Source organism: Berghia stephanieae, chromosome 4, assembly GCF_034508935.2.
Source record: "Berghia stephanieae isolate SIO BIC M18660-M18661 chromosome 4, UCSD_Bste_1.3, whole genome shotgun sequence".
NCBI lineage: Eukaryota > Metazoa > Mollusca > Gastropoda > Nudibranchia > Aeolidiidae > Berghia > Berghia stephanieae.
In genome coordinates, this window is record NC_088363.1 from 72,174,140 (window position 1) to 72,189,019 (window position 14,880).

General features: G+C 33.8%; 1 protein-coding gene across 2 annotated transcripts; it reads left to right on the forward strand.

The window, feature by feature from the left end:
• The first annotated feature begins 263 nt into the window (after window positions 1-263).
• LOC144971163 (uncharacterized) lies at window positions 264-13,742 on the forward strand. Of its 2 annotated transcripts, none has more exons than XM_078911649.1 (4): window positions 264-820; window positions 2,614-3,112; window positions 3,751-5,361; window positions 6,590-13,742. In XM_078911649.1, the coding sequence occupies exons 2-4, from the start codon at window positions 2,651-2,653 to the stop codon at window positions 7,163-7,165; spliced, it is 2,649 nt and encodes an 882-aa protein (XP_078767775.1). In that variant the 5' UTR covers window positions 264-820; window positions 2,614-2,650; the 3' UTR covers window positions 7,166-13,742. The 2 variants fall into 2 exon arrangements, with proteins under 2 accessions (XP_078767775.1, XP_078767776.1); XM_078911650.1 differs by having other exon boundaries at window positions 264-813.
• Window positions 13,743-14,880: the final 1,138 nt, after the last annotated feature.

Here is a 14,880-nt window from a genome sequence, read left to right on the forward strand (position 1 = left end):
TTTGTCGTCTGCTACAAATAATTAGACCGGTAGGGGGTAGATATTTTCGTTGGAGCAGAGAAAAAGTGAGTATTATTTCTTGGACTTGTAGAGAGGCCTAGGGTCCACCAGCAGTCAAGTTTATTGAATAAAAGAAAAAAAGGCCTTTTTACTGCACTAATGCACCAAATTGCATACCTATCTATGGACACTTTGTTCCGTATCTTTTTCCCAATAAACTTTTTTAAAAACCTGGGGCCAGGGTTGCTAGTTTGGCCTCCTGGTGGCCAAATTTGAGAAATTTTCCCAAGCCATTTGGCCTCCCAAAATTTGGTTTGGCCACTTGGCCTCCTGTAACCAACTTTTTGGCTTCCTCTGACTTTCCCCGTTATATCGTTTTACTCTGGTACCGGTAAAACTTATTTTATTTGGCAATCTAAATATCTAAATGCAACACGTGCTAACGCCACAGATTGCATTTGCTAATGCTTCTATATATACGAATTTTCCTTATCCTATCTAAATTGTTTAACAAATCTAAAGAGTTTTCGCGAGGCTAAGGTGGGTTTGGTGGTATTTGGGCTCCTGCCGAGGAATCTGGCCTCTTGCTATAGCTAGTTTGGTCTCTTACTCAAAAATGATCTGGCAACCCTGCCTGGCTAGGCGGTACCTTGATAACAGAAACGATACCCACACGATTTCGCGAGGAATTAATCATGAAAACAATTAGGATATAATTTCAACACAACTTTTGAAATTCATCAAGGATTGTCCATTACCGAATGTTTTTTGATAGAAAACAAATGCATCTTCAAATCTAAACTGCTTTTGACGGTAAGCGGTAAGTTTTTTATTTATTTTTCGGTCCAAACGAATGATTTATCCTGGTATAGAAGCTAAGTATTGGTAACACCGGCGCAGCTCTCTAGACGTCTATTTGTCGAGCAGTAACTGTAACACTCAAACTCAAACGAGTCTAGACTACTCTGTCTAGAGTTTAGCTAGAACAATAACAATTTCAGCCAATAGTAACGTAATAGTCATAAAAGGAAAATATCTGTATGCCTGTGTGCAGCCGACATTTAAAGCGGCTATGTGGTCTAGTGGTATGACACTCACTTTCGGATCGGAAGGTCCTGGGTTCGAGCCTCGCTCGGCGCATAGTTGAGTCCTTGGAAAAGTCTCTTTACTCACATTCTCTCACCGTACTCAGGTGTAAAATGAGTACCTGGCCGTTGACAGCGTTCTCTTTGTCCGAAAAATTGTAATATCGCCTGACAGGCGTCATGTCCCGTCTACATGTTAAATGTTGCTGTTGACCAGGGACACATTGTAAAGCGCTTTGAGCACATTTTAGTGGATATTGCGCTATATAAAAGTTCAATAAAAAAAAATAATAATCAGAGGCATTTAGAAATTTCTTCTAGATAGAAATCATGATTGTAAATAGTAGGCACGTTTTATAAATACCACCACAATGAGACGGATGGGTCTGTCTTAGTCTTAGATTATAATATGGGCTCTACTCTGTAGCCTAATGATTATGCAGTTTGATTCTGGATTGGAAGCCTGGGGAGGCCTTCCGAAAGCTCCGACATCCCCAGTATTCTTGTTTTTTTATAATGTTCTAGTAGAGGGTTTGGGAGGGGGGAAACTTTTTTTATTTTAAAAAAAGTCTCCCCCCTCCCAAAGACCCTACTAGAACATTATTTTTAAAAGTCCCCCCCCCCTCCCAAACCCCCTACGAGAACAATAATACTGGGCATGTAGGAGCTTTCGGAAGGCCTCCCGAAGCCTGGGCTCGAATCCCAATAGAAACAACTTTTTTGTTTTAATTGTTTTATATTTTTAATTTATTTCTTTTTTGTTCTTTTTTTTTTCTTTTCTGTATTTTCTTTTCTATTTAAAGTAATTTGTTCATCATTTTCTATTGCTGTTATTATATTATTATTATTATTATTATTATTATTATTATTATTATTATTATTATTATTATTATTATTATTATTGTTATTTTATTATTATTATTATTATTATTATTATTATTATTATTATTATTATTATTATTATTATTATTATATTATTATTATTATTATTATTATATTATTATTATTATTATTATTATTATTATTATTATTAATAATAATAATAATAATAACATATCCATTTGCTGTCTTGGGGTGCAACAACTAATTAATGATAGCGCAGGTAATGATGCTATAGTTTACTTGCTTTTGACAAAGCAATGCCACAGTGTTTGAATTTGTATGGTGGAGCAGAATTCATGTGTCTCCAAATTATTTGGCCTATTCTCGGGAATGGGCGTTTTGACAGTTCTTTATAAATGTATGGACACAAGATTCCCTTTTATCCGCGACAAGGCGACACACATGTAATATTACATATTGTGAAAAACCAAAGACAACATTTTAGATAAACAAATGAAGGGATGCTCTGTATTAGTAATTATATATAGCTACTGTCATAGTCATGTGTATATAGCTTGATAGATTATTCCAATTATAGAGGCCGCTCACAGAATCAGTTAATTGGAATGCTGCTTAAATGGAAGGATGACTGTGTAATGGTACTTTATAGATTCATACTCACTGCATGTTCTTTTGTGTGTTTCAGAAATTGAAGATAAAGAAGTCACCAAATTGAAGCATGAATGGAAATGACACAATGGAGGAAAAATGTGTTTTATGGCCTGATAATGATACTGTGGAGAATGATTAATGCCATTATATTCAAAATTATTCGTACACCTTCTCGAATTTTCACTCTTATTCTATCATTGATACTGCTTTCACTGTTATGGTCAGATCTTTTTATGGAAGAAAGAGAAAAGTATTTCAAATATGAAAAAAAGAACCATCCAAAGGTTCACTTTCGACCAATCAAACGAGATTCTACAGTAGATGAAAACAAGGGCGTTAGTTGTCCTATCTACCAACTTAAATCAAACAATTCCAAGATGGATTCAACAAATGATACTGTTTCGGCACAATGCAAACGTATTCTGCCATTACCTGGATCATGTGAAACAGCCAAGGAAATCTTTGATTTGTATGGACCTCCAAATCCTGCCCCTTGCATGCCACATGAAAGATTTGATTTTTGCCTTCTTCAGGTAATACAGACTTTTTTTTTTTTTTTAAATTTGAAATGAAAATTATCTTGTATATATTGCTATGATGTTGCTATGATGCATTGGCATACATTTCACTCTGAAAAAATGTCAATTTTAAAAGGAAGAAGTAGAAAAAGATTACAAAGCCAAGTTTTTGTCATAGAAAAATATTTTCAATACTCTCATACATTACAGTTAAAGGAATCATGATAATTTTTCTGAATTAGTTTTTAAAATCTCTTTCACAATCAATTCATTTCTTTCTTTCTTCTTTTTGTTTTTCATCATTTACACATCAGTACTCACAGAATTGGTCTGATAGCATGACAACTTTCTTCGGTATTAAAAAATCTCTTTGGTTTCTGTAAATCATTGATTTTTTAATTTTAAAAGTTGCAATTTGAAAAGAATAGTATGATTAAAAACAAAAACAAAAATGTTTAAGACTCCCCTCAGTAATTTTGCTTTTACGCTGACTCAGTGAAGCATTTTGATTTTTTTTAAAGTTGAACACCATGAACACCTTATTCCTCTAATATGCACCAATGTACTTTGTACAAAACAAGTGTTCCAAAATTTGTTCTTCTACATGTCATCAAACTGTTATCAAAATGCAATTTAATTAAAAATTTTTCCAGCATACAGAATCGTCTCATTGGACTGTGCTGTGTGATTTAAATGCTACTCATCTATGCACATCAGGCCTCAAATTGGGACTACCTTCTCATGAAACAGGAGAATTGATATGGGAAGTGTATAATAATAGTATTGGTGCTCTTGAGAAAAGACTGACAAATTTGATTCAAGGCATTGGTTCATCACACAGTCATCATCATTTCGGCTTTGCTTTTATAGGTTGTGAAATGAAAAAAAATGAAAATGATAGTTTTTATTACCAGGACTACCAGGATGTCAGTGGTTCAAATGTGGAACAATTACTCCTTCTACCTCCAACCATAAATAGCTCATCGGAATATGACTCTCATAATCCCTCATATTTCAACGAATTAAATTTAAATGTTATTTTAGTTGATTCACTTTCTTATCAGCATCTATTTAGGTCACTGCCTAAAACAGTTTCCATGTTAGAGCAAATATCAGCAAGTTCCTCGGCAGATGTATTTAACTTTGAACTCTTTCAAGCTGTTAAGTCTCGTACTTTTGAGACACTTCAGACAATGTTTTCGGGATATATAAATGTTACAGAGAAACCATTTGGAAGATATGACGTTCCTGGGAGGCCTTTAGATTTAACCCCAATTTATAAACCTTTTCAAAAGCGCAGATATAGAACTTTATGGCTCGAGGATTTGTGTTATTTGTGGGAGTGGGGAATTTCTAAAGATTTAAAGTTTTTGAAACTGAAAAGTCCACCAGAAGACACATGGAGAAAAATGTGGCTAGCTTTAGATAAGAATGGTGTTGATAGTATAGATGCTACAATTGCTATGTGTCGAGTGTTGGAAGCAAATGGAGTTAAGGATCATTTTCATGGACCAGATGCTGTTTGTTTTAATGGTAGACACCAGCATGAATATTTGTTAGAATATTTAAAATTATACCAAACTGAGATGACTTCTAGAAAGAGGCCTTTTTTTACCATGACTAGCACGAATGTAGCTCATGAACACAGTGGGAAAAGGGTGCAAACTCTTGATAATGCTCTTTCAAATTACACACTCTACACTGCATCATTAGAAAACACCATATCTATTATCTTTTCTGATCATGGCAATTCATATGGGAAATTTGTTGAAAAATCAAAGGAAGCAATGATTGAACTGTACCATCCATTCATGTTTTTCATCATTCCTTACTCAGCTGGAGCTCTTTTAGGCAAAAAGAAGATTGAAAGTCTCAGACTCAACACAAAACGTCTCATAACTTCTCTTGATGTTCACTATACTTTGTTGCATATAGCCAATGCCAGTTCCCTTTCCCATCACTCCAAACAACAATTTAAAGTCAGTGAACTAGGATTATTTGAGCCAGTGGATCCTCAACGAGACTGTTACTCTGTACCAAGACTCAAACCGAATATCTGCATTTGCCAAAGTAATAAGACTATTCACTTAGATTCCAAGTCGTTTGGGTCATTGTTTGGCTACCTGGCTGTGGGTGTGTTGAATGAAGAAATCCAGTTCCAATATCAGCAATCACCAGAGTTGTCAACTCCGAGCAGAGCATTTGGAAATTGTGAACCACTACAACTTGAAAAAGTCACAGAGATTAAGGAATTGGCCGGACCTGTGAGTATTATTATATTTTTCAAGAATCTCTTTCATCGAATATTTGAAATTAATTAATATGTCTGTGTATTTATGCAGGCTGTCATCACAGTGCTTTATGTGATTAATGTTTACTCTTACTCCCCCTCTCTCCCTCCTCCTTTCCAGCATAATTAAGTAGTCCTTAAGAACCATGGGGCTTAAGCAGTTTATTCCTGTATCTGTAGTTTGAATAGACACAATTGCTTGCCACACTCTAAATAAGACGAAAGTCTGTCCCAGCACACTCTACACAAGATCTTATATCACTAGGAAGGGAGAGGGGAGAGGAGGGCAAAAAAATCTGATTTCACAGGGGTGCCATACCTGGTCCATGTTCACACGTGAATTGAGTGTTCTATCAACTGAGCCATATAGAATATTGTACCACGTGTACAAAGGAAAACAGTCAAAATTTGGTCTTTAATAATCAACCAAGAGAGAGGTTTTTATTCTTCTCATTTCAATTTTGACCATTTGTAGTGAATATAATTTGAAACATTTAATTCCATTTGGCAGGCAATTTCTTAACTGGCTTCACCTGAAATTAATTTGATTCCATTACTTCTGTAGCAGCATTATTTCTCAATAGGCTTTAGAGACTCGTTGCTAGTCTCAATTCTGTCTTACCTCTGTTTTTAATGGTGTTTGCAAAATTGTTAAATGTGTACTGAGCTACAATACAAAACAATTGTTTTTGCAGAGAACATGTTAGATATGTGAGACCCGCCATGTCAATATGGTCTTATATGTTTGTGTATACCACCAGTCTCTGAAAATTGAATCAAAAGTTGTATCATGAAATTCATGGTATACTGTAATGCTATTAAGGGTAACAAAATTGGGGATTTTAACTTGCAAAAAAATCCCAAATTCCATAATTCAGATACTATTGATTACAATTGTAATCACAACATTCTTACTATTGAGCCGATTGTCACGTGTTATGTTTGCACACTTTGATTAACAAGGTGTTTCATGATGTTTCTGCACATCACATACTCCAATAATTTGCATCATATTGATATCAAAGACACTACAACTGTTATAATCAAAATGATTCAACTAGTAAATATGTTGTGTAATCTACACTCATTATTCAAAATAAGGCATTTAACAAACTTTAAATTCCAACCAGGGGCGTTCAGTCATTTATAATAACAATTAGTTTTCAATTTTTCACTTTTCTTTTTCTTTTGTCTTCCAACAGGATGGTCACAGAATTTTTCAAATGAACATTCATGTTCAACAGTCTCAGATATTTTTCGTATCTGTTACATTGACAAGGAGCAAGGAAGGCGAACCAAAGACTTTTCTAGAGTCTTATTCCAGAATAACACCCTACGGCATCTACAGTAATTGCAGCGACCCAGCTGTTGAGAATTCCTTATGTATTTGTAATTTATCTCTGATCACAAAGAACATTAAAAAATTGCCTCAAATAGCTCAATATGACAGGCAAATAAATGCTATATTTACAAATGTGAACCCGTCCCTGAAATCAACTTTTAACTACATTGTTACACCTCTGAAGGAAACACCTTGCTTTTACATCGGCACTGTATCCCATAAAAATGGGAAAGCAGTATTTGGGATGAATGAATGTAAGGTTACATATTCAGCAAAAATTGATATTAAGAGTAATGACGAATTTATGTATTATATAAATGAGGAAGGTTCTCTCGTTCACCCCGGTGGCATTGCCTTTTTTACTTTGTTTGTCAGTGAATCTAGGGAATTGTGGTCGTATTTGATATATGCTGATGTTGCACTAACACAATATTAAAATGTAATAATCAGAACTGGCCTTTGGTTTGAGATGATGCCTGAGAGCTTGTCTTTAGCGTTGCTGCTTTATTTATCATGATGATGCCTATAATACCTCACTTTAGTGAGCTGACAAATATATTTGCAGTTCAGTTTGACCTTAATCATTTGCTGTTCATCATCAATTTGGTTTCAAATATTATATATTTAATTGTGTGGTCGGTTTGAGTAGTCTTCTAGGATATCAATAATTTCAGAGAGGTCTCCTGTAAGTTTCATGAGACTTAACTTTCCAGTTAACAATAGCTACTGAGAGAAATATGAAAATTTTAAATAGCCAGTATAAAAGAGAATTTAATGATATTGAAATGCAAACGTTTTTCTACGTAGCAATATCTAATGTGGACAGTAAGCTATCACTGTGATGATAATAATAATAATAATAATAATAATAATAATAATAATAATAATAATAATGATGATGATGATGATAATAATAATGATGATGATGATGATAATAATAATAATCATAAAGTGCTCTTCTATAGCGCTATAAGCGAAACCTCAAAGCGCTTTACAATATCACTTAACAAACTATATACCCACTCATACTGTGCCAAAAGACCCATACTAACTACACAAATCATACAAAATAAATAAAAAGTGACATTCAACAATTGAGACCTAAAAATGAAACAAATATCATAGCATGTATCATATTAAAATAAAGCAAATAATTAACTTGTTAAGCAGAAAACATCTAGGATAAAAATTTTCTTAAAATCTTTGACGCTGCTCACGAGCCTTACTGACAAAGGCAGATGTGGAATGTTAAAAGATAAATTAACTTCTGATTGTAGGAAAGTGAAAATGTAAATTGGATTAAGTTAGAAAAGAATATCAACTTTCTCTTTGGATCTATATTAACCTCAATTCATCATTTGAATTGAGTACATTACTCAATTATATAATTGAGTCAAGCTTTTTCAGATCGACCACCATTAGATGTGGGTATTGATTCAAATTCAGATTTTTCACTTCATCTTATATTAGTGGTGATTTTAATGTTGTATTTTAAAATAATAATCTCAATTTTCTGATAAAAATTTTAATTTTCTTTATTTATCCCAAAATGAAATTATCGCCAAAAAGACCAAAATGACCCAGGCAACAATGTAAAGTGAGCAGTGGTGGCTAAACGGGTGTTAAAATTCTTGCCCAAGACAAAAACGAGAAGATAAAAGCGGAACATGAACCTGGAACCTCCTAGTCAGTGCAATGTTTCATCAAATCTGCCATTCCCCCCCCCCCCCCTCCCCCTTCCTTTCCCTTTTAAAAAAAAATAATTAGAAATTCAGCATCAGAATTTAAATCACTAATTGCGAAATTTTAAAACATGTAAATAAAACACTGTAACTTATGCCATGCATCATTCATACTCATTTCCATCCTTTGCCTTACTCATGCTATTGTGTTTAATCCAATAATGCATTACAATAATACAGATTCCATACTTTATATTGTGCAATGCTGCAAAATGACTCAAAAGTTGTGAGTATTAGGGGAAAGCTATTTGCATATGTGTTCAATCTCAAAACATTTGGTTGGGTTTTTTTTTCTTTTGATATTTTTTCCCCCACTTTTTGTTTGCAAAAAGCTTTTTCTTACCATTGAAATTTCCATATTGTGGACAATAAAGATTTATCATTACCTTGTATAATTGCTATGACACAATTGCATAGTATGTGTTATGATATCAACCAATTCATTCAACTTTTACAACCGCTCGAAGTTTACATACACCTGTTGATTTTCTATGCGACATCATGCATAAAGCACTGCTCAAAATGTTTGTGTTTGATTTTATTATTATTATTATTATTATTATTATTATTATTATTATTATTATTATTATTATTATTATTATTATTAGTATTAGTATTATTATTATTTATTATTATTATTTTTTTTTTTTTTTTTTTTTATTATTATTATTTTTATTTTTATTATTATTTATGCAATTTGTGCTATATGAAATGAAATTTTATTATTTGATTTTAAAATGTTTTTTTGTACACTTTTCAATGTGCCATATTTAGAAAGCTTTTGTTTGTTTGTTTTTTTTTTACCTGTGGCACAATATTTATACATATACTTTATAAGTACAAGTATAGTATGTAATGATGGGGAGGTACCCTGATTAATGTGTAGTCGTTTGATGGGGCGAGAGGGTGTTTGGTGACGTTAAAGATAAGGTTTATTCAATTGGATTGTCAAGTTATTAATAAATTACTGATTTTCTTAACTTTTTGAAGCTCCATAAATTTTGTCTGTAAAATGACCGAAAGAATGCACCTTTTAACTCAAAACACCATAATCCTTACCTTTTTATTTTTCAGTGCTTGGTTTTCTTTCTTCATCATTCCGGCATGCGTCATGCCCCATTCTTGTTATTTGTCATGAAATAGATTTGCAATGATTGAATTGTATCAATTGAATCATTTTTTTATTATATCAAAGATAAGAGTCTCTGTAAAAGACTTGTGATAAAAAAAATTATTGATATCCTGAATCGGCAGCCATGCACTGTAATTTGTTGATTCTTTTGTTTCCATCTTTGTTCTCTGATGCACACACATAATGAATTCGTCTTCTTCATCCAACCCTTTTTTTAAAATATATATTACACGTTTATGATACATTCCATCCATCTGACATGTTATAACTGTAAGAAATTGCGGGTGGTTGGATGGGAGCATCACCCTTGAATCATATACCTATGATGTTTGCATGGGTGTACGATCCGATAGTGATGTCGTTTCTTCTTCTCTTTACTAGCCTATCCTGCTTCTTTGGTTTGTGATTGTATTTTTGACAGGGGATATTTTTTTTTTCTGTAAATCTTCTGCCTGTTTGTTCTTGGTTATTTATAATTTAGCTTATGATATCTTTAGGTTATGATTTTGATTTACATTTGTACTATTTTTGTTAGATTGCTTGTTTTTTTGTTTCAGCGGTCTCTCATATAACCTCAATTGTGTTGGAAGAGACCTAAAGCAACAAACAAACAAAACTGTAAGAAATTATGGAGCAGGCACCGGTACAAGGTGAAGAACTGAATAAGTATGTATGAAAGGTGCCCGACAAAGCAAGAAAGAAAAATACAAGAAAAAAACCACCCCAAAACATCAGTCCCCAGTCAAAGTTGACTGATTTTTTGGGATGCTTTTTTTCTTGTATTTTTCCTTCTTGCTTTGTCTGGAACCTTTCATACACACTTGTTCAGTTCTTTAATACCCGTAAGAGAAGAGGGAAATTTATTTTCATATTTGCCTTGCTTATAATGTATTTTACATGAATTGATGTTAATTAGAATTGTGAGTATTATATTTAGAATCTCGACTGTTGAATGATGGCCATAATATCACGATTAACTTGGGGGGTTAAAAAAAACTAAAGTATTTTGTAAGGATTATTTTCTTCGCTGTATTTCAGCGTTTGTTGAAAATGGAATAGCAGGGTTTATTATATTATTATATTGTTTTATCAATGCAATTTTGCTTTGTTTAAATATTACATTAAGATTGTTGTCTTGCTCTGTTTTGTTTCTGGGTGGGGTTCCTGACCTTCCATAGTGGGGAGGGAAGTACTTAATGTATCTTCTATCCCCCTACATCTGTTTTCCAATTGATTTCTGTATTTGTCTTGGAATTACATTACTTGGTTTTGTCCTGAACCTGGCCGGAGTCCTTGACTTGAAGGGTAACAGTCGAATGTATAGTTATAGTTTTGAGCAATGATATTTTTTTCCTTGTAAATCATCTCTCTTTTATGTACTGTAATTTTAACATTGATTTGTAAACATGTGAGTGTATTCCTCTTAGTGGGGTCATGTGCTGGTGTCTGGATGAGACTTTTGGGTGATCTCAAACTAAGACATTGATAGTGTGCTCTTGGAATCTATATCTGTTCCCTATTTATACCATTCCCCTTTGTCTTATTTTTTCCTCAAGTCCTTTTAATTGTACATCTAGAATGTTTTTACTATCCAATTTTCTTCCTTTTAACTGGCGCTGATATGACCTAAATGTGTTGCAAGCGCCGTAAAACACTTAAAAACGAAACAATTGCTTGGTTTTGTCCTGGCCCTGGCTGGGAGGGAAACAGTCAAATATATATTTTATAGTTTGGGGAGATAATTTCTTTCCTTGTAAATCATCTCTATGTTATGTACTGTAATTTTATTTTTGTTTTGTTTTGAATATGAATATCGTGATTTGTAAATCTTTGAGTGTAATACTCTTAGTGGGGACCTATGCTTGTGTCTGGATGAGGCTTTTAGGTGATCTCAAACTAAGTGCACTGATACTGATAGTGTGCTCTTGGAATCTACTTATGTTCCTTATTTTAACAATTTCCCTTTGTCTTACATTTTCTCGTATTGTAAATTTAGAATTTTTTTAATATCCCATGTTCTTCATTTTTACTGCCGCTGAAATGACCTAAATGTGTCGTAAGCTTTGTAAAACCCTTTTTTAAAAAAGCAAGGAACACTGGATGGTACATAAGCCTCTACAAGTGTCCCCAATCTGCTTCTGTCATTGGTCATCTTCTTGCTAGCCTCCCTGATGGGGCCTGCCATTTTTAGTTCATCAGACGGTGAGTGCCTCCATGTCTGTTTCAAATACCCCACCTTTCGGGTCCTTTGGGAGGTTCCTTTTACTGGCACTGAAATGATCTAAACATGTCGCAAGCACCGTAAAACCCTTAAAAGCAAACAAATTCTACCACCCAAATTAGTCCAAAGATTGATGTGAAGAAGTGTTAAGCTTCAATAATTTTTTTAAAAACAAGAAAATTGATTGTTGACGATTATTCAGAATAAATGATTTAAGATTTCAAGATGATGCAATCTTTTTCTTAATGCCATAAACACTTCAATATCTTGAGCTACTTTATATTGTGCCTTTATATTTTTTTTTAAACTTTAGCTTTTATAAAGCGCAATATCCACTAAGTGTGCTCACAGGGGTCCCTAGCCAACATCAAACACTTATCATGTAGGATGAGACATGACCCCTTTTGGGTGATATTTCAAATTTTCCAACAGGTAAACTGCCAGGTACTCATTTTACACCTGAGCATGGTGAGAGAATGTGAGTGAAGAGCCCTTTACAATGAATCTGGGTGGGGATCCTGACCTCCCATAGCGGGCAGGGAGGTACATACTGTGTCTTCTATCCCCTGATATCTGTTTTCCAACATGCTTTCTGTCTTTGTCTTGGAATGAGGTTACTTGGTTTTGTCCTGGCCCTGGTTGGGGTCCTGGCTGGGAGGGAAACAGTCAAATGCATAGTTATTGTTTTGGGAGATGATATTTTTTTTCCTTGTAAATCATCTCTCTGTTATGTATTATTATATTTGTTATTTTTAATGTATAGTGTAAGCATTTGAGTGTATTCCTCTTCGTTGGATTATGTGCTTGTGTCCGGATGAGACTTATAGGTGATCTCAAACTAAGTACATTGGTGGTATGCTCTTGGAATCTACATCTGATCCCTATTTCTTCCTAGTTCCCCTTTGTCTTACTTTTTCTTGGGTGCTTTAATTTTAATTCTAAAACTTTTTACTATCCCATTTTCTTCCTTTTTACTGGTGCTGATATAACCTAAATGTGTTGCAAGTGCCGTAAAACCCTTAAAAACAACAAACAACAACATGACTCTAATATGTACTGCTCAGAGCGGGACTCGAACCCAGGACCTTCCAATCTGAATGCGAGTGTCATACCACAAGACCATATAGCCTCAGCATAATCCATTTGGTCCAGTTTTCTTCCATGTTAAATCCTTTGTTTTGACAAAGAGGATACCCCTGGCGTCAACTTGTCTTTTGTTTAGTGTTTATTGATGCTTTAAATTTCTTCATATTTTTTCATTTTGGATTTAAAGCTTCAGGCAGCTTATTTTTGTTTCCAAAATCAATTGTGAGTTCATTTACATTTCATCCTTGACTACATTCATTCACTCCTTGACTACATGGTTGGGCAGATGACTTAAACTGTGTACTGAGGAAGTTAATTCCCCCCCAAAAAAATATCTTTTGTCCTTTCCATGCGGTATTGTGTCTTTGCTTCTAGATTGAGACCATGTTTCACCATGTCCATCCAAGTCCATTCTGACCAATTGAAAAGGAGATGGTGATATTGACCATTTCTTTCTTTGAGAAGTGATTACAATATTCACATTGTGCATCTCTTTTTTCGTAGATCCTGTGGCCATGTCAGTGTGGGATTTTTAAAAGTGGTTTCAGAGTATAAACAAGGCTAGCTTGCATTTGGTTCTACGTCACATTTCAGCTGATTATGTCCCCCTTATCTATGTTTTCTCAGGGTCTTGTTAGTTAGATCTGAATCTTTTAAACTATTTTATCATATTTATTTTTACATTTCAGTACCAGAAACTGCCGCAAAATCTGTACCAGAATGAAATTATTGTTTATTTTCTCATGATTTCGTTTTTCCGCAAATCGTCAATTTATTGACACACCGTGATGATTTTTACACAAATAAAAAGTTTATTCCATCCTTGTTTAAATGGTGTGTTTTATTATTTAATTTCAAGTCATGATATCTAATCGAAGAAAAAAGTTACGACCCTTGTCTTGCTAGAGAGTTTTGTACTCAATAATGCTTTAGTCAGTATCAAATTGATACTCATTTCAATCAATTGGTAAAATTATGACATCGTTTGGCACCAAATATTCCATCCATGAAATTTTTAAAAACCCAATTGATAAGCAGGATTTTGCAAGAAAAGCGTTTTTTTTATAAATATTTATGCAAACATAATTGGTTTTTTTTAAATGACATCAGAGATCATTCATTTTTTACCTAGATTATACTAATTTAGAGCCTATTACAAATCTACCGCATAATTGCTTGCAGCATGAGAATGTAGAGTCCAACATCTCACCACTTTCACAAACACTTTACAGTCAATGCCATTTTTACTGACACTGGTGGGATTTTTTGGATGGATATAAATAAATATGTGTTAGACCATTATTAGTTGCAATCTTCAGATTCATATCTTAATAAATTATTCTGCCTATCCTTCTGTTCTTAATCTGGAGTCTGGGTGGGATCTTTTGACCTATGGTGGGCAGGGGTCACTTGCTATGTCTTCTATCTCCATATATCTTTTTTCTGAGCTGCTCTGTTCTTGTCTTGGAATTGGATTACCTACTGTAGTTTTGTCCTGGCCCTTGCCGGAGTCCTTGGCTGAGAGAGAAGTCAAATGTATGGTTTTTGGGAGATGGTATTTTTTTTTCCTTGTAAATCATCTCTCTGTTATATTTGTTGGTTTGAATAAATTATGATCTGTAAACATTTGAGAGTATTCTTCTTGACTCTTACTGGGATTCTGTGCTTGTGTCTCGATGAGACTTTAAGGTGATCTCAAACTAAGAACACTGATAGTTTGCCTTTGGAATCTACATCTGTTGTTTGTTGTTTTTTTTTGAACCAGTCCTGTTTATCTAACTTTTTCTCAGGTGCTTTCAATTGTAGATCTTTTTTTTTTCCTGATTTCTTCATATTTACTGGCGCTGAAATGACCTAGAAGTGTCGAAAGCGCCGTAAAACCCTAGAAAAACAACAAACAAAAAAAAAAAACCACTTTAATCTGGAGTAATGTTTTTTTTAAAAGACCGTAAATATAAATTTTGGCAAAA

Bases quoted from the DNA above. Each gene is read 5' to 3' on its own strand.
- LOC144971163 (XM_078911649.1), top strand. From the start codon at position 2,651: ATGGAAATGACACAATGGAGGAAAAATGTGTTTTATGGCCTGATAATG. The intron at 3,113-3,750 runs GTAATACAGACT...AAATTTTTCCAG, and splicing joins TTGATTTTTGCCTTCTTCAG to CATACAGAATCGTCTCATTG. The intron at 5,362-6,589 runs GTGAGTATTATT...GTCTTCCAACAG, and splicing joins TTAAGGAATTGGCCGGACCT to GATGGTCACAGAATTTTTCA.